This window comes from Archocentrus centrarchus, chromosome 18, assembly GCF_007364275.1.
Source record: "Archocentrus centrarchus isolate MPI-CPG fArcCen1 chromosome 18, fArcCen1, whole genome shotgun sequence".
Classification (NCBI taxonomy): domain Eukaryota; kingdom Metazoa; phylum Chordata; class Actinopteri; order Cichliformes; family Cichlidae; genus Archocentrus; species Archocentrus centrarchus.
In genome coordinates, this window is record NC_044363.1 from 13,467,336 (window position 1) to 13,490,469 (window position 23,134).

General features: G+C 42.5%; 2 protein-coding genes across 3 annotated transcripts in view; both read right to left on the reverse strand.

Annotated features, from left to right (window-relative positions):
- Positions 1-188: 188 nt before the first annotated feature.
- cited1 (Cbp/p300-interacting transactivator, with Glu/Asp-rich carboxy-terminal domain, 1) lies at positions 189-11,027 on the reverse strand. The gene is made up of 2 exons (XM_030753156.1): positions 10,792-11,027; positions 189-2,760 (listed from the first exon to the last, which is right to left on the reverse strand). The coding sequence occupies exon 2, from the start codon at positions 2,739-2,741 to the stop codon at positions 2,139-2,141; it is 603 nt and encodes a 200-aa protein (XP_030609016.1). The 5' UTR covers positions 2,742-2,760; positions 10,792-11,027; the 3' UTR covers positions 189-2,138.
- A 10,972-nt stretch (positions 11,028-21,999) lies between these two features.
- hdac8 (histone deacetylase 8) overlaps positions 22,000-23,134 on the reverse strand; it is a 45,340-nt gene continuing 44,205 nt past the window's right edge. For both annotated transcript variants that reach the window (XM_030753676.1, XM_030753675.1), the window contains one exon: positions 22,000-23,071. In XM_030753676.1, coding sequence (XP_030609536.1) covers positions 23,049-23,071 — 23 coding nt within the window. In that variant the 3' untranslated portion in view covers positions 22,000-23,048. The remainder of the gene's footprint in view (positions 23,072-23,134) is intronic.

Below are 23,134 nucleotides of genomic sequence, written 5' to 3' on the forward strand. Positions count from 1 at the left end.
ATTAGGCTGGTAGATGGTGAGTATTTGCAGAAAAACATGAAAAACAATATCAATATCCTCTGGAAAACATCTACAAACAAACCAACCTGACCAGTCAGAGCAGACAGGATGTTTGGTAGGCGGGCCTTAAAGAGACAGGTGCTGAAACAAGTTCATCTTAGAACAACAAAAGAGGCAGTGCAGCGATGTACAATCTGAGAGGTTATTTATTTTTTGACATTAAGGCGTATAAACACATTCTCAGACTCAGACAAATAGAGGATTTTGGCTTCTCAGAAATATTTCAAACCTCATTATCATCCATTTCAAATACCCTCACCCTGCTTTACATGTGATTTTTTTCAAATGTAAAAAAGTCACACGATTCTCATATATTCACATATTAGATTTAAGTTGTGAAGCTTTTCATGTGGGCAAAAAGAAAAAAAAAACAAAAACATTTATGCATGTAAAATTTTACACAACAGACCCCCCCAAAGTCCACTTATTAATGTTTCTCCTCAGACCTTTCAGCTGTATCACATGGCATAGACATGGAATTAACATGCTAAGTTAGTAGTGGTTTACAGTGTAATCCAACACTCTGGGGACTGCTTCAAAGGTGAGGTCTAAAGTTCAGCTGCAGGTCACAGCCGAGAGCTCTAGAAAGGCTAAAAGTGGGATTGAGCTTGTATTGTTTTGATGGATTCATGCATGAATTTCAACCAGAAACAAAGCTTTTATTTTGATTGCAATAGGAGAAGATGAACAAAGGACCTCCAGTTGTGGCTGCCTGAGGACATTCATGAGATGTCAAAAGAGGAGCTGGCTCTATAATATGGACAAGTAAATGGACAGATCAAATCTGCAGCTTTAACTTGGTCTCATCCCAAGCATCCTGACGGCTTCACTTCAGTGGTTTCTATCATGACCAGGTGGTCTAAAGCCAGCCTCCAGGCCTAATCGCACTTCCTCATCAGGAACATGGAAGTGCAGCAACGATGGTTGCGAACTGGAGGTGAAGGAACCAGTTTAAAGTGGCATAGTGGAAAAAATAAAAAGCAGGGGGCATTTGGATTCGACTGTCTTTGCTGCTCCATTTAGGAAAGGATCCCTGCCACTAGTCTGACTAGCCCAGCCTTCTTTATTCACCTTGCACATCAGACAATGAAACGCACGCATGTAGCGCCGACTTGTGTGACCAGAAGGCTCTTGGTTGGTTTAAGAGGTGATTTGCTCCAAAAGATTCCACATTTTTGGATCTAACTCACTATGCTCAGAAAGTAGAACTGACTTGGGACTCGCCACAGAAGCGCTCCTTGTCTGCTTGTATCCGGATGGATATCAGCCACTGTCTTAAATAACGTGTTGTATGAATACAACTGCTTGAATGAAATTTAAACAAAAAAAAAAAAAAAAAAAGAAGTATACACACTAAGATAACCAAGTCTAAGACAATCAGTTTCTTTGTGAAGCCAAGAGGCAGGGGTCTGTTTCCCAAGAGACTAGAGTCTAATATTGTCTATTAAGAAAAGAGGAAGTGTAGTGTCTGCCATCCTCTGCAATTCTCCCATAAAGTTGTGCCTCCCATTTTCATTCTCCTTAATCGTCGACTTTATCAATTCAGGGCGGCACTAAGAAAAGAGGGGGGGGATCAAGTCCAACAGGTGTATCTTACTCCTCTCTATAGAGGGTGGCTCGAATGTCTTTGTCAGCCCTTCTCGTGTCAGTCAACTTGTTTTCATTAAGCCCGATTGATGGAGGAAACAGGATAGGAGCAGGAGCAGTCTCTGACTCCTCGTTTCTGCTCATAGTCTGTTAAAGCATCCGTCTTTTAAATGAAAGGGAAATACAGATCAGAGTGGGACCACCACTGGTTTCATCTCAGTAAAGAAAAGAAGCACCGATTCCTTTATAGAAACAAGAAAAATCAAAAGCAAGCTTGTCTTTTCCTTTGTCTCCCTGTAGGAGGGTATGAAAGCAAAACAGAAACAGAGAGGGAGCCTTTGAATCGCTTTCTCTGTCACTCAGCGTCTCTTCTGTTTCCTCATTTTATCAGCCAACAAAGGGAGGAAAGAGAAAAACCAAACCAGGGAGAGAAGTCATCTCTCTCGCTGTCAATCAATTCCACTGCATCTGCGCATTTTTTTCCTCATAGGTCAGCATCCGGCCGGCACGTCTGACATGAAGTCAAACTCGTTCTGTCCCAGCCAGAGCTCGGGCAGCTCGTTGGCTCGGTCCAAACCCAGCTCCACCACCAGAGACATGAGCACCTCCTCGTCCACGGGGTCAAAATCGATAATCCCGGCCGCACCAGAGCCTTGGTTCGCCATGCCAATCCCGACGCCCATCCCGCCTCCTCCAAGGCCTCCAGACGGTCCCAAGAGCTGATTACCAGCCCCCAGTGGCGAGGCGCCGAACCCCCTTTGAGCCCCGCTGGGCGCCGGGTGTCCGGCAGAGGCGCTGGCGAGGCTTTGGTAGTGTGAGTTGAGCTTCTGCAGCTGCATGCTGGCAATGAGGTGAGGCCCCGTCTGCAGGCAGAAGGGCTGCGGCTTGGAGAGCGGTGCCGAGGACAGGGCCGATCCGCGAGAGGAGGTGGTGCTGGCAGATGGGGAGAAGGGTGCCACGGAAGTTTTGGAGGAAGGGTAGTGGAGGAGGGAGTTGAGAGGAGAGGTGGAGGAGGACGGCGAGGAGGAGGAGGAGGAGGAGGAGAGGTCCTTCATTGCAGCGTAGGTGTTGCCAGGGAACAGCAGTGAGGTCATCACAGGGAAAACCCAGAGCCTGTGGGGGGGGGGGGGGGGGGGGGGGGGGGTGTTATATAATGTCATCAAATGGGGACACAGGGAGGAAGAGATAAGATCATTAGCAGGGCAGAGGCTCTGATAACCAGTTACATCATAGAGGATAGATGACAATAAAGATAAGACCTCAGCGTAAGAGACGCCTGAGACGATTCACCATAAATCAAAAAATATCAATCTGTTTATGAAGAAACTCTTTATACGCCAGGAAAAAAAAATAAAAATCTGAAAACTGGAGCACCCACCAACAACTTGTCACTTTGAATTAATAAAATGATTGACTTAACCATTAAAGATATATAAAGCATGTCTAGCCAGTGATTGGATGGCAACAAAGCAAAAATATTACTCCCCAAATGTTGATGACAACTTTACACACTGGACTCATGAAACTTTGGCAACTGCTTTCTAAAAAGAGAAAGAAATAAATTGACCACAACAGATTATAGCAATACAACCCCCCCCAAAAAAAGCCAAAAACAAAAAAAACAAAAACAAAAAGACACTACAAGCTCTGCCAATATGTTTAGGAAACTATACCTGCCCACACTTTACCGGAGTTGTACATCATGTCTCAGCGTGACATTTAGAGCTGGGGTTGCTCTTTATTATTCATTGCTGCCGGTTTGAAGGGGCCCACTCCTCAGCTGTCTACCTGTGTGCTGAAGAGCAGCCGTAAGTCAGTTCATGCCCCTTTTTCTTCATTGTTTGCATCCGTCTGTCTGTTCCACTTAGCTCTTGTGTAAAAGCTATATGTCCTTATGGCAACAACAATAATAAGTTAGTAAAGCATGATATTTGCTTAATATTTCTGCCATCTGGAAGCAGGTGCTCTCCTTGTTTGCATTTGCTCGCTTACGCATGTCGTATGAAATTTTAGTACGGGGCTTGAAGGGTTGTTGATGTCGTGTAACAGAGTGGACAGATGTAAGAGCTCAGCAGTGAGGTTCAAGGAGTAAAAATCCCATTCACATCTCTCATGGGGATTTGGATTATGAGTCATAATGTAACAATTTAAAACAGACTCAGGCCTCAATGATACTCTGAGGAGTATTTAAAAACACAGACGGGTACGTGGGTATCCACACAGACCTTTGAGCTCAACCCAATCAAAATAATTAAATTCAAAAAGGTTGGAAGTCATCCATTGTGGAATTTGTATTGCATTATGTGATGAGTAGTTCCTTCACTACTAAAAATACTTATCAAATCTTTTTATGGTCACAATTCGCCTTGTAGGTGGTTGGCTTTGTTCAAGGCTTAAAGCTCTGAGGTTTCTCACGTGATGTCAGGCACGCATTCTGTGAAAGCTGTCACATTGCACGTGATAACCACCGGTTCCTCAGGAAAATGCATATTCCCGTACTTGTTGGCAGCAGTTCCTGGAGGTTTCTGGCTCTCGCTGGGTGACAGTTGGTTACAAAGGTGCTGCACCAAAAACCGCCTAGTGATTGCTTTGGTTGCCAAGCAGGCGGTTGCCTGTAGTTTTTCATGTTTGTCTACAAATACTTGCTAAACACCAGCTGAAGGGTGGTAAAACTTGAACAGCTGTGCCTCAGCGCTGCAGCCAACAGGTTTCAAAAGGTGCAACATTTTGTTTGAAGATGAACCGTTTCCATTTCTGGTGTGGGTCATAATTTTCACGATGGCTCAGAGAGAAGTTCTAGCTGTGTTTGCAGACAGGGCCGTCACTTCCATTCTAACTATGACCGCAGCAACGTGCTACCAACCAAAGCAACCAGTCGGGGTGTGCTCATTTTTCCCCTCATGACCGGTGGTTGCCAGATGGTCACGGACCAGTCACCCAGCCTGTGTGATTGGGGCCTGTAAGGCTTTTCTGAATGGAGAAAATAAATGGGGGAATAAACTTCCTGATCTGGAGCACTTTAAAAAAGTTTTTTAAAATGTGGACACGCTTACAGTCTTAAAGGTTGGCTAATCAGCAGGCAATATGAGCTTTGATACCGACAAAACAATTACATTGAGAAAAATGCCAATTGAGTCAGATTTTCAGGCGAACTTAAGCTATTTCAGTCAGTATTCTAATATTTAATGCACAGACATGAAATTAGCATCACACTGAGTAACCCCAAAATCTTGACTTAATTCTTCACCTTTTGCATCCACAAATGTTTTTACATGCATCGAGCACTGACGGCCAAACAGCCCCTCTGTTAGCCTTCACATTGGAAAAATTTTAGAGTAGACTGTAGAAGTTCCAGATGTCAAAAATATTTTCACGCTCCACACTTCTCAGGATGAAAAATGGGACACGAGTAGCACATGTGATGAATGAGGAAAGGATCACAAACATCCTAAATGCTCAATTAAAAGCGTTTCCTGACAAACACGCGGCCGCCTCAGACTGCAGCAACAAAAGCGTTGTTGACCCAACAGAGCCAATAAATCACTAAAGTCACATCTGTCTAGGGAACGCACTATGAGGCAATGCTGGTGCCTGGACGGCCACATGACTCTGTGTGTGTGTTTAAGACTGAGTCTGCTCGCCTGATGCCTGCTTTTCCTCTTGACCTATTGAGCAGCAAATTAACCATGAAAAAGGCTGCAAGGAGAAGGCCTGTGGGTACCTACAGGGTTAGTGAGTGTTTATAGGTCTGTGTGTGGTGTGTGTGTGTGAGTGTGAGAGAGTTCACAACAGAGCCTTTGAGGATCTCAAAGAGTGATTGGCTCATGTGGGAGAATAAATACATATGGACCCTGAGAACAGGCCATATGTCCCTGTGTGTGTGTGTGTGTGTGTGTGTGTGTGTGTGTGTGTGTGTGTGTGTGTGTAGCAAGAAAAAGTTGCTGTGATGTGTGTGCAGAGGTAAAAAGGGTGAGTGAAACACAACGTGTGTGCAAAAAGCCTCCTAGAGGCTCATGTTAAAGTCCCTGAGCTGGTTTATATTACACAGTTCAAACTGCATATGTGCCTTCACTCACACACTCACACATCATGTGGCTATCCTTTGAGTAAATTAATCGCCTAATGATATGTGCCGATCCACACAGCCCCTCCTCCCAGTGCTGGCTCTTATTTAGCAAGAACATAATTGCGACAGGCAGGCATGCAGCTGCACTCAACTGATAGAGTTAACACACACACACACACACACACACACACACACACACACACACACACACACACACACACACACACACACAAACCTGCCATTGACAGCTGTTTGGTATCTTTGTGTGTGTGTGTGTGTGTGTTCATTATTCATTGACTGATTACTGTCAGGGCCAGACTGCACATGGTGTCTCTGCTCAACAGCTTTGTAACACATGAGTCCAAGAGATGCAAACCAAAATGACAACAAAAACAAAGTCCTCACAACACTTCCATTAGTCTTACATTTAAAATGTATGGTGTAATTAGATACAAACAATGTAGTCAACACCAAAAAGTTGACCAAACAGCAACCTCCTGAGCTCAGTGCCAAAAACTGCAGTTCCTCTAGTGGCCACCTGAGGCTGCCTCAAAGAGTGAGTCGATCTGCATAGACTTGCATGTTAAAATGTCCAACTTTCTGAGCATTTAAATTAAAAACAACACAAACACAAACATGCTGGCACAAAAAGCGATTTTAGCCTCTGGATGGTGGGGATGTCACGATACCAGAAATTTAGTAGTCAGTAGAATCACATGATTCTCAATACCAAAACAAAATGCTCATCCCAGCTCCTTTATTAAAAAGACATTTAAAAACACTGACATGTGTCAGATTAAAATGCTAACTTTATATTTTGTTAGCAGGACACAGACTGAAAGGGATGGTTGACAAGTAACCTACTAACTTAACTACTGATGTAAGCATTTAATGTTAATCACTGCAAACATTTTATCCAATGAAACAAAGTGGATTTCTCAACAGCAGTGCCCGCTGTGTCAAATTAAACAGTAACATGCATTTCTGGATAATGTAAGATACTTTGGATGCCATTACTGTGAACTGAAACTTTCTCAGCTTGAATTTTTTGAACAAATCTGGATGCCGGTCTTTTAGCTACACTGATAAATTGGAAGAATTTCCTTGGTCCATAAAACACGATAACATCCTTGCATATTTGTCTTTTGTGAATTAGTCATCAGCCCTTGGTCACCCCCCCCACCCCTGAACGCAAAGTACTTCCACAGCCGACAACCCAAGTACGGTTGCGTTTTCAGAATTTTGTTATCTAATGGTACCAGAAATATTGGTTCTGGCGACATCCCAAAAGGAAAGTTTCCATCTTTATGACAACTAGAGGTGTGGCGTCCAAAATGCTAAGATTTAAGGTTCAAGAGTCCAAAGCCAGTGGGTGTCGTGCTCCATCATACGCCGTTCAGAGAACAGCTGCATGTTCTGCATGTGCAAGATGTACTGTATGGCTATGTGGATGTGAATTACGTGGAATAATAATAATAATACCACTACTACTTACTGCTAGTGCTTCTACTACTGATAATAGTTTATGGAAAAACACTTTCCTGATGACTTTATGGGCTCAACTGCTACTTTCAGGTATCTTGAATAAAACATGAAGGTAATTTTGTAATTTATGGTCATCATTAGAGTCAGAGTGGAGGAGTATTCAGGGTAGCCGTATGGGATAAGGACTTATCAGTTACGAGTTGTTAGCCAAGTGTCATTAGTTTCCTCAATTATCACATATGGTTTCAAAGCAACAGAAAACGCTTAACTCGAGGCTTGACAAAAGGACTTCACAAACCAACATTTTTGGTCTACGGTCAAAATGTAGGAGGAGGTTCTTAGAAACAAGCCGAAACACGGCTGCAGCACAAATCGTGCCTCCTAGACATTTAAGGCTGAGAACCCTCAATTAAAACGTTTGGAAAAATCCTAACAGCAAAGATAGTAGTGGAAGTATTCCTTCCTGGGGGAAAAAAAAAAAAAAAAGGCTGTTAAAATCTTATTTGGGGTAAAGTCAGCAAAGACGTTTCATGGTTTTTATATCAGATTTAACTGGTTATGCTATAAATGCTGTTTTTTTTGTCCCAATAATCACTGAAATTAATGAATTAAAAAAAAAAAAAAACACTTCAAAAATAACTGCACGAATAAGCACCTGGAGATGATGGCCACTGTGTGGAGACTTCTCCAGTGTCCATTAGCACTGGCTGTTTCTGGAGTGGCCATCTGTCCCTTTTATTGCCAGCAGAGTTATCATCTCGCTCCCCTCAATCAGTTTCATTCTTTACTGACATTGAGGAGGCTTAATCACATCTTTAAAGTTGCTCCCCTTTGGACTCAGATCCTTCATTTTGCAAATAACGTGCAAAAACGGACATCAAAAACACTCCCCACGAACAAGGAGCAGAGAAATGTGGGCCAAATATTAAAAAAAAAAAGGCCATCAAAACAGATGCTGCCACATGTGCAAGAACCAAACATGTTTTCTGCAGGCCAACTTCTGCTGGCCTGATGTGCCTAACTGTTTGTTACACTGAGCCATCTGGGAAGTGCTCCTGGGAGCTTGGCACTTATAAAATGCTTTGTAGGTGACTGGATGAAACACAGTCTACTGTGCGCTAAACTGAATCAATCAGATCAATGAACTCCACTGTGTAGAGAGCACCAAAAAGGAAAAAAACAAGCTGCAAACAACTTCCTCTGCACCACATATCAAGCCGTGCGATTGAATTAGATAAGCTCATTAAAAGTGCCTCGAAAAGCACCGGCTGCACCAACACTGGAGAGGTCCAGTTCATGGACTCCAATTACCATCTGTAAATGAAAACCACCACACCTGTAACTATAGTAACCAAATGGATGAGTTATGGGGAAAAAGAAAAGAAATAAAAATCTCCCCACTCAGAGTTGTTATGATGGCAGGAACTGGCCATAAAGGCCCAAATCAGCCTGTATAGGCGCCTTTTTTAAAAATGCTTTAAAGTTGGACATCTTAACATGGGAGTCAATGGGGATGGACACGCTTTTGAAGTCAGCCTCAAGTGGCCACTAGAGGAAGTGCAGTTCTTGGCACTTCAGTGTTTGCTTCATTTTTCACTAATGAGAAATAAAAATGTGTCTTTTGACAACTTTCTTCAGCACTGATGATCAAATCCTTCTGGGTAAGGTTTATAATCTTGTTGAGCTTCTGGCTTAAACATCACAGCTCCTCCAGTTTTTAGCCGATTTTATTTGCGTTCTCACTCCAGAGCCTTTGGCATCTATTCTGTCAGATAAAGAGAGCATTATTTTTCCAAATATAAATCCTTCTTCTGGTAGCTGTCTGGTTCAGTATAGTGGTTGATTTCATTTCAGCGGTGAATTCTTAAGGATGAAATACAAACTTGTTTCTTTAACCACTTGTTTTGGTTTCGTTTGGTCTAAATCACCACAGACTGTGTGGTTCACAGACGCCACATATCAGGAATTATGGGAGTTTAAGCTGCCAATTACAGGCAGTAATGGGGGGAAAAAATGACAAAAGAAGATGCAGCTTCTTTTTTTTCTTGGTTTTAAAAGCAAAAATAAGGGTTTTTTTTTTTTTACACTGAGCTGGGAGACTTGAAGGTCATAAAAACCAGCACATCTCCTAAACTTAGGAGCCTTGTAAAAATAAGATGATATTTTTTTCATCCTCCCTCTGCTGCTGTGAGGACAGAGCGGAGTGGCCGAGCCAGGAGGGCAGCTCGGTGGAGTTAGGGAGGATGCTGTGTGTGAAACGCCTGGAAGAGGGCCAGTGTTTTTTCCTGTTCACAGCTGACCGGGACTCATTGTGTTCTCCCACCATTTTTATGAGATTGTGGAATCAGCCCTGGCTTAGTGTTTCCCTGTAAAATTGTTTCATTAGCAGTCTAGGCTGCTGTCTTGGCTGCAGATTGGACTGCATTTGTTTTAATTAGAAGCAATGAAAGTCCCTAGAAACTGACAACAATATGACTTGTAAGCTCAACATTTTGACAGATTAGGAAAAACTGACCATCGGATATCACCAGAGCCCATTCAGACCTCTTCATGTGGCTTCTTGTTTTTCTAATAAAGAGAATTTAAGACAAAACTGACGGAAAAACTGCAAATCCTCAGAGTTGAGCTGAAGCCAGTGAATCCTGGAGAAATGACTTCAACTGACTGCCAAAATTGTCCAGTAATTGACCAAATTAACTAATCATCTTACAGCATTAGTTAGTGAACAGTAAACTAGCACATCTAATCCACTGTTCAGCAGCCTGGTACATTTCATTTTTACAGGAAAACCGTCAACACTTCCAATCATTTAAGCAACTTTTTCCCCCCTGAGCTGGAATGACAGGATAAGCTTTTCCAAATAATGTCCTTGCCTTTTATTAAAATTGAAAACTAAAGTGGAAAGCGCTGCAGTGGGAGGCCTGTATCTTCATAAAACTTAACACTAAGGTCCATTTAGTAGCTGATCTGGAGCTTTCCCTCCAAATGCAAGAGCTTCATCACTTCAAGCACCAATAATCAGTCACAACATTCAAACCAGCACTCACCCTCTAAACGCCAATATTAGGTTAAAGATCTCAGGGAGGAGCAGAGTGTAGTAAAGTATGTATACATGATCAGAATATTGCTGCAGTGCTGTGATTTATCAACAAACCACCAGCCACGAGGGTTTCAATTACACAATTAAAGCCTGACGGGCAAAACTGAAACGTCTGTCTGTCCCTTTCACACACATAAACACACTCCATATGGTGCCCCCAGCGTGACTGGTCACTCCTTTTAATTACCTCCACATTGAGGGCAGTTAATGAGAAGCCAACTAAAAAAAAAAAAAATACGGAGGGGTGAACTAAAATAAGACACCAGCAGCTAGAAGAAGTCAAAGTTTAAAAAAAAGAAAAAAAAGAAAACTTCACTTGTGCCCCGAAAAGCCTTCAGCTGCGGGCAGAAAACGCTTGACCTCATTTTAAAAATGTTATGCAAACACTGGAGGAGAAAAGAAAAACTGTGACCAGGCGTTTCATTCACGGGACTTAACACACACTGACAGCTGCTGTCACCGCGTAAAAGCGCACCGGAGATGTTGGACCCACCTGTAAGAAAAACTCCCTCCCTCCCGCGTGCAGGCTGGAGAGCGAGTAGTAGATTTAAAAAAAAATAGAAAAAAGAAAAAAAAAAGATTAGGTTTAATCAGTGGAGTCCGCACAGTCCAGAGTGGTGGAAATAAAAGCCAGTTGGTGTTAACTTCAGGCTGCTGAAGTCCGCTGAAGTGCGCAGCGCGCTGACAGAGTGACTGCAGAGACTCCGGAGGGTCCGTCCGCTCCTCTGTGCGCACGCTGCTGAATAGAAAAGCATTTTGTGCCTCTCCTCTCCTCATTGACCAGCCCCGGTGTGAGTGTGTGTGGGTCCGGGCAGCGTGCCATCTGCAAACCAGGGACTGGATTCATACCGGATCCGGATCACGGGGCCACTGAGAAGACTTTAAATCTCAGGGCCCCACACACACACACACACACACATATATATATATATATATATATATATATATATATATATATATATATATATATATATATATATATATACCGGTATATATATATATATATATATATATATATACAAGTAATTTTACACAGGAATACTTTATTTAAGGCTCTATTTGCATTCCTGTACTGCTTCCTTTATCTATGACATAATATTAATCTGTATTTTAATTTTTAAAAGGAAAAAAATGAAGGTTTTAGAGTGGCCTGCCTCATCAAAGTCTGGACTTAGATCAGATTGAGGCCGTTCATGCTGGAAAACCCTTCAACATGGCTGACTTAAAACAAATCTGCTAAGAAAGGTGGGCCAAAGTGGGTCGTTCCCTTTTCACATACATGGCCTCCTTGATTCTCCACACAAACCAGCATTCCTCAACTATTATGGGATTGTCTTACCCAGATTATTGAGCACACATCAAGACATGAACACGAGTACTTGAGGTCCTTTTATAGGTCTCTGGCAGTGCTCTTCCCCATCATCCTCACATACCGGAGGACAGGGGTCACCAACCTTTTTGAAACTGAGAGCTACTTCATGGGTACTGAGTCATACAAAGGGCACCAGTTTGACACGCTCTTCTGAAATAACAAATTTACTCAGTTTGCCTTTAGTTATACATTATCAATAATGATTAATGATACTCATCTATGAGAAGACACTGATCATGTTAATGGTTTCTCCCAATAATTAGCAATGAAAACAAGGTGGGAAACATATCAATATTCAGCACTTTATCTCTTTTAATCTCAGTAATTGTCACATTTTTAGATAATCACTTACATCACTACATTTCATAGGAAAAATGTCCAATTTTCACTAGCCATTCACAAACATTTTTTTAGCAAATCATGAACTATGTTGCACCATGTTTCAAAAAGTTATTATGTAATGTTAAAGAAAAATCAACTTACATATTTTTAAATAAATCTTGTCACATTTTGAACTCATGACCAAATCTGCTGCATTTTTAACAAAATTATAACTTATATGTCATGAACACACTTTTAAATTGAACACAATTCCTCAATATTTTAATTAAACTTTGCCATGACACTGCCATGTTGCCACTAACATCTGGCATTGGTTTCTTTATTAGTGAGAAGACTGGCATTGCATGCTGTTCACCAGTGCACTGTAATCTGGTGTGTAACTTGAAACTGCAACTGTGAGTGCATCTTTCAGATGTGCATCAGTGAGGCATGTTCTGTGTTTGTTCTTGATGAAGTTCATGTCAGAAAACGCTGATTCACAGAGATAGGTTGAACCAAACAGGCTGGCAACCTTCATAGCTGCTGTGCATACACCACTGTACTTCTCTGTGTCAACAAGGGACCAAAAGTTTGGTGCAGTCTGGTAAACTTTGAGGTGTAGGTCATTTTGCAATGTTATGATTTCCATCTCCACCTGTCCAGCATCCAAGTTGAATGTTGCACTTAGTTTCTCAGCAAAGTATGTTGTGTCCACATTCATGAAAGGATTGGAAATGAATGACACACATGGCTCAAGCTGATCAAGATCACAAAACCTATTCTCAAACTCTTGCCCAAGTCTGTTTATGACTTCACAGTACTTTTCTGCAACTTTGTCAAATGTGTCAGATGCAGAAGCATTGTTTTTCAGCACCAACTGCACAGAGGGAAAGTGCAGCACTTTTTTTCTCTGTAAATCCACAGAGAAAATGTTCATCTTGGCTTTAAATGCATTTAAAGCACTTATCATATCAACAACAGTTTTACCTTTGCCTTGCAGCTCGCAGTTCAAGACGTTTAGTTTCCCAGTAATGTCCGTCAAAAATGCAAGGTCAAGGGTCCACTCTGTGTCTTCTAGCAGTGAGACGTCTTCGCCTTTGGACTGCATGAACTCTTTGATTTCACCCAAAAGTGACAAAAAACGAAATAAAACTCGTCCTCTGCTGAGCCATCGGATTTCTGTGTGTAGCAGCAGTTCACCATATTCAGCTGACATCTCCTCCAATAGCACCTTGAAAATCCTGTGCTGTTTAGCTTTGGAGCGGATGTTGTTAATTATTTTTACAACGGGAGTCATCACGTGCTCAAAGCCGATCACTTTTGCACATAACGCCTGCTGGTGAATGACACAGTGATAATGCAGAAATGTTGGGAAGTCTGGGTCACCTTTACAGTGAGCGATGAAACCTGTATGTCGGCCGATCATAGCAGGAGCCCCGTCTGTTGTCACCGCCACCAGTTTTTCCAATGCTACCTTCTTCTGCACGAAAAAACTCCTTCAGCGTGTTATAAATGTCAACTCCCCTCGTAGTTGTCTTTAAGGGCAGTAGTGTCAGGAGTTCTTCTCTTGTGGAGAAATCTTCAAACACCATCCGGATGAAGACCAATAGCTGCGCTGTACTGCTGCCGTCCACGGACTCGTCGCACTGGATGCTAAACCACCTGCACTTTGCCAGATCCCGGTCCAGCTGATCGGCCAGGTTACCAGACATAGCTGACACTCGTCTAGCCATCGTAGATGCCCCCAGTTGGACGTCGGAGAGAGTACAGATTAGATCGGTTCCATTTTTGTCGTCTTTAAGTACAGTGTTAGCTATTATCATCATTGCTTCTTTGACAACTGCTCCATCTGAAAATGCCTTCTTCTTCTTGATCAGAAAATGTGTAGCTCTGAACGAGGCTTCGGTTGCTTTTAGTGACTTTTTTCCCGCCCTCGTGAAAAAAGATTGTTGCTCACCCAAAGCTGCCTTTAGCTCACTGGCTTTTTCTGCACGTAGTGCGCTTCCCGGTGGGTAGTTAGCATGGTAATTTTTGTGACACGTAGTGAAATGTCTCTCAATATTGTGCCGCTTTGCCGTCGCTACGGTCGCCCCACAAATGAGACACACGCAGGTTTCTTTCACAACCGTAAAAAAGAACTCCTTCTCCCATTCCTCGTTAAAGTGATAAGTTTTCTTTCTTTTTTCAGCCATATTTTTGGGGAAAGAAACTGCACTCAGCGCCCATCTTCGCTGTGTCCGCTAGCCTACGTTCCATTAGCACTGGTTTTGTCATGCGCACAATACTGACCATTGAATTAGAACTAGAGTAAGTCAGAGTTCACCCTAACTTTTCTAAACGTCATGTATAATGAGGATATTTTTAAGATACTGTCATTTTTAAAGCTATATAAATGCAAGTGTGATTATAAAAAAGAATAGCAACAGAATAAAAATTTTTTTAGACACAGCTCACTAGTGAGTTGTGCTATTTTTAGAACGGGCCTGCGGGCGACTCATGTGGTCCTTGCGGGCGACCAGGTGCCCGCGGGCACCGTGTTGGTGAGCCCTGCCGGAGGAGATACCGGTGCTGCTGCTGGGTTGATTGTTCACCCTCCACAAGATTCCCGTATTAATGATAAAATGAGTTTCTATCTATCTATCTATATATATATATATATATATATATATATATATACGCTAAATGTATAATACCAAAACCAGAGGTTTATTTATCCCAAAAGTTTAATGTTATGGCTGACACACCAGCTCAATAAAATAAATACCAAATAACAAAACAAGAACAGCACAATAAAATTAAAGTCATTACAAATCTGAACACAGTACTCCCTTTACCAACTAATGAAAGAGCTAAAAAAAAAAAAGGCTTAATAACAGGAGAAAAAATACTGAGTCATGATGTCAGCTGCTTGTTCAAAGAAATCCCAATCACTTGACATTTGTCTTGCTCATCCTCTGTTTAAATTACCTTCTGTTTCTTCTTCGTCTCTCCCTGTCATCTTCTTTTAAACATCTTTTAAAGTTTAAAAGAAGATGTCACGTCTTTGTCCCAGCAGGGAAGGTGCAGCTCTTACAAAGAACATTAACAATACCTCCAATCTATTCCTGAGTGAGCCGAGGCAGCGTCACAGTGTGACCCTTTTATTATCGTCGACATCTGCGAGTTTCCTCCTGTGACATATCAAACCTTCTTCTTTCAGCTGCACCCTTTAGGGGTGGATCATCTGCCTCCATCTCACTCTATCCCTACCATCTCCTCTGTCACACCAATCCTCTTGCATGCCCTCCTTCACTACATCCATGAATCTTCACTGTGGTCTTCCTCTTTCTTCAACATCCTTTGTCTAATACATCCTCTATCCCTCCTCTGCACCATCTCAGCCTCACCTCTCTAACTTTGTCTCCAAACGGCTCAACCTGAGCTGTTATCCTGTCCATCCTGGTCAGTCTGTATGAAAATTTTAACATCTTCAGCTCTCGGCCTCCTGTCTTTCTTGTCAGTGCTGCCGTTTCCAAACCATACCCCATAGCAGGTCTCACTACCATCTTGTAAACCTTCCTTTTCCCCTTTGCTGTCACAAATCACCCCTGAAACTCACTTCCACCGGCTCCTTGCTGCCTCAAACTGCCCTCAGCTATAATTAGGCTCCAGCTCCGAGTGAATCCGGCCTCCGGAGCTTGGGAGCTGCAGTTTCTCTGGGCAGATGTTGCTCATTCTGAAGCAAACACCATCAGGAATCAAATGGACTATTTCAGAGCCCTCTGTCTTTGTCTGTGTCACTCACCCACAAACACAGAGAAAGAGAGAGGGGGGTTGGTGGTCTGTGGATGATTTGCATAACTACATGTTCTCACTTGAGATGTCTTCATGTCATTGATGAATGTGTGGGCTACAGGCCGGAGCAGCAGAATTAAGAAACACTTGGTTTTGTTTTGCATTTAAGGCTCATAAATGGGTTTATTTAAAAGCTTTTAAAGGGGGGGGGGGGGGGGGGGGGGGGGGGGGTATGAGGGAACTTTTAAGTTATGTTTCATTTAAGTCTTAAATACCCAACAGTTCAAAACAAACCATTTTCCAGCTTCTACCTTCATGAAATCCAATTATCAGCCAATCAAATTAATGCAACTTTTACCCCGGACCGCCCCGCTAAATATCAGGCATCAGCGCTGACTGGTTTAAAAGTCTGACTCCAGAAGAAGCTTAAATTCAACACCAGATAATGTGTTGGGTTTTTTTTCCCATCTGATTTTCTTCTCCTCTGAACCACTTTAGTTCCTCGTATCCAAAAGGGACAAACAAAGGCTGTTTTGGGGAAAGACAAATCACTCTCTCCTTTCTCAAAAAAAAAAACCCACCCTCCCTCCTTCACCTCCTGCCAAAAGAGAAGCTGGGCCGCCACCACAATAGTTTGCAGGAGGGAGGACGGTCATTACGCGCCAACAACGTGCGACGGCGGCGGTCAAGTGCCACGCGCTCGGCCTCTCTTCCGTTAAGCAGATAAAAGCTGGCATCTGTCTTTATTGTGCGAGTAAATCCCCTCCGCCATTGACCGCAGACACTTCACATGTTGATGAGGAGGAGGACGTATAGATAGGTGGCCCCCGGCCGCTTTGTTCACCCCCTCTTTGGGGAGACATTATGCAAATCAAACAAACCGTTTGTGATTTCCATCTCGTGTTGGTCGGGTGGCAGATTTTTATTTAGTTTTCCCTCTAGGGGTGGTGGATTTTTACCTAAAGGCTGATAAAATAAACCTTTTTCCTCACCAGGAAAATCTGAAATGTTTTGGAGAACTTCCAAAGGTCAGCGAGGCTCTGCGGGACTTCTGCAAATATTTAATGCAACTGGCAAACTTTTTACCCAACGAGCGAAAGAAAGAAACAGAAGAGGAAGGACGAGCCTTTGTCTTATCATAAATAATCAGCTGCCAGGGAGAAATGATACTCTATTCAAAGCAGTGAGGAGGGGCCGCATGCGGATTTGCATAAAAGTCGTTGGGAGAGTTTCAAAGGTGTGTCCACCACAAACCATAACAGGAGGAAATCCCATAAATCAATCACAAAAGATTTACTCAGCACTGCACAGTTTACACAGAGGGAATAAAAACACTCTTAGAGTTTTAATAGAAACTCCGATTGAGTGTAACTAAATGCAAAAACCTGACTCCACTTATTCCACCGCTGCCTTCCCACTTCCAAATTGGAAAAAAAAAAATCCATCTGCGTGTCTAGAGGAAGGCGAGTTTCATCCAAGACCAAATTACAGATGAGTCCTGGCAGTGAAGCCTCTGTCTTCACCATAATGTGAATGACATGTTTTCCTTTACGGAGCATGTTGCATCACACAACTGGATGCAGCATTATAAAATGACGGGCAGTCTCCATCATTTTGTGCCAAGCCAATTTAAATTCCATGCGGGCAAAAGTTATGTAACTTTTACTGTTTACTGACTTTGGGCTGCCTGTTGCCATAAAAAGCTCTGATAGTTATGTTTAAAGTCTCCCAGTTTGACCAGTGCTTCAGGATGAAGGCGGTTAACATTTGCCCAAATCACCGTGCCGCCCCACAGTGATCTGAACTCCGTCCTAAGGTGGGCTCTCTGTGTGGAGTTTGAATGTTGCCTGCATGGATTTCCTCTTGGTACTCCCACAGTCCAAAGACGAGTGTGTTAGGTAGGTGTACAGTGTTTGGGACAAACACACAGTCTTTGGAGTCAATATGTGATTGAAGTGCAGAATTTCAGCTTTAATTCAAGGGGCTTCACAAAAATTTTGCAGGACCTGTTTAAGAATTACAGACAATTTTATACACATCCCCCCTTTTTCATTAATGGGACACACTAACACAAATTTAAAGACTCTTTTTAATATGTGGATGAATGGTCTAGAAGTCGTGGATATCCCCAGATGTCATGTTTCCACCTTCGAGATGCCCTGAGAGGCCTCTACTGCAGCCTCCTTTAGCTGCGGCTTGTTTGTGGGCCTCTCTGCCTTCAGTTTTGCATTTAATAATGGAAAAGCTGATCTGTTGGGCTGGGATCAGGTGGCTGACTTGGCAATTGAAGAATATCCCATTTCTTTGCCTTTAGAAACTCTTGGGTTGCTTTTGCAGTTTGCTTTGGGCCATTAGCCGTTGGCTGAATCTGGCTGAATCAGAGCAGAGAGTACAGCCCTGTACACTTCACAGTTCACCCTGCTGCTTCTATCTGCAGTAACATTGTTGATGAACACTAGCGACCCGGTTCCACTGGCAGCCATACATGCCCATGCCATAACACTGCCTCCACCATGTTTGATAGATGATGCTGTATGCTTCAGATCATGAGCTGTTTCTCTCCTCCATACTGTTCATCTTGGTTTCTTCTGTCTAAAATGTATCTTTCCTCCATAACTGTGGCGGCTCTTTTAGCTAAGTCTAATCTGATCTTAAGTGTAACCAGTGGTTTTCACCTTATTGTAAACTCTCTATTTACATTCATGAAGGCGTCTCTTGATTGCAGGCCTTGACAGTGACGTGCCTACCTCTGTGAGGGTGTTCTTGACTTGTGAATGTTATGAAGTAGTTTTTCTTACCCATGTTAATAATTCTGTCATCATCCACTTTAACTGTCGTCTGTGGCCTTTCAGGTCTTTTTGTCTTGCTGAGCCGATCAGTGCATTCATTTTTTTTTTTTTAAACAATGAACCAGATTGTTGATTTGTCCACTTCCAAAGTTTTTTCTGTCTCTCTGATTAGTTTATTTGGGTTTTCCAGCCTAATGATGGCCTCCTTTACTTGCACCAACATCTCTTTGGGCATCATATTTAAAATGACTATTAACACTTTAGTTTAACAAAGAAGTAACTTAACCCTGTAACTCATTAGCTGCACAGTATTGTCACATAATAAAATTGACACATCTTTCATTTCCACCCACAGTTTGATCTTCCCGTCCAATGGAGTGCAGTGATGCTCGGTGATGTTAATTTCTAACCTGGCTGCAGTACACTAACCTGGAGGTCTAGAATCATGGGAAAGTTTGGCTTTCCTATTTAAAACAACAAAACACTGGAGTTCAAGAGGTTCATCGCTTTAAAAGCTTTTTGGTATTTTCAATTTTTTTTGGCCGCAAAGTCCAACAATAAACAAGCGGAAGGTCCAGTTTTCTCCTAAAATAAGAACCCAAACTCGACTTTTGCTTTTTGTGAAAAATGCTATCCAGGAATTCCAGCGGTGCCACCAATCCTCCTCAGGGGCCCCAGAGTTTTTTTTTTTTTTTTTCTGATTTGACTTCGTGAAGCAGAGAAAACACACAAGTCTCTCATGTCCCTCATGTTTACAGCCCCAGCCTGGTGTCGTGTAAACCCCTCTCCCCTCCGCTCCCTCTGCCTTTATGAGATAGAATTTCAATCGTCTCTGCTTTTCCGAACTCGTAAACGGTGTAATGAGTTTCATTTGCTTCGGCTACGTGGGGCTCAAACCGCCGCGGTGACCGCAGCAGCGTTCATAAAGATCACAGGGAATCCTCTCTCTCTCACACACACTCGGCGTTCACTTCTGCTCAGCACATGCCAGCTCTGCCTGGTGACTCCTACATTTGGTGTGAATTTCCAGGCCATTAATTTAGGGAACATCACTGCTAAAGGAAACTGCCCCGACATTTGTGGTTCCTCTTTCAAACGCTCTCCATTAAAGCCTCTATTAACCAGCATGCACTGCATAAATCACTGCTTAAAACGGCGCAGCGACACATGACAACAACATGCGCTCCCGTCTTTTATTTCTACAAACGTCTGCGGCGAAACACGAGAGCAGAGCAGAGGAAAAAAAAAACTTCTTTTCAATCTTCAAATATTCAACACAGTTATTGCTACTTTAAAAATACATGCAAGAAAATCAAAGCTGCAAATGAGGGAATTAACCACGGTGTTAAAGCGCAGCTTATGATGGATTTGAAGGCCTCAGAGTGTTGGGGTCACCATGATTACAGCACTTTGACATTTTTTTTTATTTAATAAAGCTCCACTTACCAAGCTTTTCTGGAGCTTACGGCCACATCCTGCAACAGATTTACTTATAAAAATATAATTTCTGTGGTCAAGAATCAGCTTTTCAAAGGTTAGTTTATTGAACTCCATGGAAATATTGAGCTGGCCACAATAAATTGCTGAAATTTTAGATTTGTCAACTTCCTGAAGTTTTGTGTGCTTCCTGTTTACTTTTGTTTCTCAAAACTGTGGCTACAAAATTTTTTTTGGTTTAGCACCACAGTTGAGTATACTGGGAAGGCACAATTTTATGTAAATAAACTCCCTGAGGCCTAATTTCCTATCAGCTTTTCCGGAGCGTTAAGATGTTTTTTCCCCGCCGTTAAACTTGTGCCTCAGCTCGGGATTTTGGTCACCGTTCAGTTTGACGTGCTGTGGTTAAACTGTGCAGTGTAACTCTGCCACATCACTAACAACACGTCACACATGGAAACACTCACTTTTATTTTTAGAGGCATTTTGGCATCTTAAAGGCCTTGATGCTCTATACATTTACAGACTTCGTGAAGTGTGTGTCTATTAAAACTATGGCTGATTTTAAAAGCAGGAACAATTGACATCCATCCATCCTCTTCTGCTTATCCAATTCAGGGTCGGGGGTGGGGGGTGGAGCCTATCCCAGCTATCACAGGAGGCCAGATACACCCTGGACAGGTCGCCAGGTGGTCACAGGGTCAGACAGACAACCATTCACACTCACATTCACACCTATGGGCAATTTAGAATCACCAATTAACCTAACCCCACTAACTGCATGTCTTTGGAATGTGGGTGGAAGCTGGAGTACCTGGAGAAAACCCATGCAGAGGTGGGAGAACACGCAAACTCCACACAGAAAAACCCAGGCCAGATGGTGGATTTGAACCAATAACTTCTTGCTGTGAGGCAACAGTGCCAACCACCGTGCTGACATCATGTTGCTTTTTTTTTTAAACGAAGAAACTGTTATTGTTGCAGAATGCGCTCTTTACAATTTTCTTCTGATAAAGCAGAGATTTCACATGATGTCCATTCATTTTGTTTTGAAATGCATCAGAGACACATCAAAGTTTAGACCTGTGTTACCTTCTTCTGCTAGAAATCACAGTTATTGTCTTCCTCTGTTGTGACAGGACAAACTCCACTGTGACTTCTGAAGGGGTGCAGGACAGGATGAAAAAAAGACCACCAAGCAAAGATGTGTCATCAATAATCATCATTTGGTACATCCACATTGTTGATGTATCACAACACATTTTACACCACAAAGCACATGTGGACCAACACCTCCCAAACAACGTCGGCAAGTGGTTTGAGCATCAGGCGGTGATCTCCAGACCTGAAAAATGAAGCCAATGTCACCAGAAACTGCAGTTCTTCTACTTGGCCAGTTGAGGTTGACTCCAAAAGTGAGCCAATCTCCATATACTTCTATGTTTAAATGATCTACTTTACAGCAGAAATAAACATGTTTACAGGTACACAAGTTTAAGAGAAGAACTCTTATCACATACAGATGTGAACGTAACCCAGCTAAGATGAGCAGATAAAGTGTTTTGAGATACTTATTTTGGAGGTCAAGTGGGACAAAAGTTGCAAAATTCAGACATTAATTGGAAATTCAGGTAGATTAGATTTAAAATGTCTTAAATCAACCGTGACCAACTGGTCTCTAGGCCTGTGTGGCTGCAGCCTAGCTTGCTAGGGCTAGCCGCTAACCAAACACACCAAAGCCCGGTCTAAATATGTCCACTACTGACTTCAGAAAATTAAAATAATAACGGCCATGAAGCTAAAATACAGTCAGCAAACAGCTGATGATCGAAATGAGTCGTTTAGCCGTTCGTAGTAGTTGCCGAGTTGTTTCCACTTGTATTTAGTTGTGTCGACTTGTTCCCGACACATTTTTTTCAGACTAAAATCACCCAGAGGAGGGCTGCGAGTTGCTTGAGATTCTTTGATACGACTGCCAGAATGAAACCACTCTCACAAAAGAAGCCAATTCTTTCAAACGTTTAATATGAAAAAGACAGCAAAAATAAAAACAGTTTAAAACAGGTGACGCTTGAATTTAAATGAACATTTGATCAAAGCAAAGACAACCACAGATGTGACCAGACATTCACTCCAAACCTTTGCAACGTTGGTGCACATGTCAGGTTGCTACCAGCAGATCTACAAATGTTCCTTTGATATTGTTTCCTCTTCAATCCTACTGTGGAAGTCAATTTCTGAGCAGACCAAACCAGTTTAGTGTTGCTGTGTCTATCCAAATTCCCCTTAAGGGTCATGTAATCTTTGTTGTTGCCTGTCCAAAGACAAACCCCTTTTTAACTTTCCCCGCATATTTTCCATGTAAAATTCCAAACGTCGTCCAGATGTCTGACTTTGCCCAGGGCTCGAAACAATGTGGCTACAATGTGCAACCGGCTATTTTCCAATTTTTTTTTTTCTTCAGACATCTCAAATACTTTTCAGGCCTCTCAGAATGAGAACGAGGTTTAACGGTGCGTTTGGGAATCATCGCCGCTTGTCTGCTTTGGTGCTTATCGGTCGTCGAGTGGCTGAAATCACAGCAGGAGCGGGGTGACCGTGAAACCGGACTCCTGAAAAAATCTGCTTTTTCCATTTGGTGTAATACATCTGACCAATGATCCCCCCCCGGATACCAAACGCTCAGCTGTAACCCAGCTTTACATAACTGTGCTGAACATGCAATAAACTCTCTCATTCACACAAACGCACATGAACCGTTTCCAAAAAACAAAGAATTAAAAACAGTGAACACTGGTACACCAACCACATCCCCCTCCCCGCCTCCCAAATCCCCTTCCCCAACCCTTATTAAACTGTTTTCCCCTGGAAACACTCAGCTAATGTTTTCCAAAACTCTCTCTGCTCCTCTTTTCCCTTCCCTTGTTCGCTCCGTGCCTCGGGGCCGAAGGGGTCCGCTCCATATTGTCTTCATTAAAGCCGCAGAGTGTCGACCTGGTTTGGAAACATGGTGTGTGTGTATGTATGTGTGGAGATGGAGGCTGAGGCTCCTGAGTCCTAAACCACATTCTTTAAATTCCCTGTAAGAAGAAAAAGAAAAAGAAAAAAAATGAAAGGGGTAGACAATTATAAAGAAAAAAAGG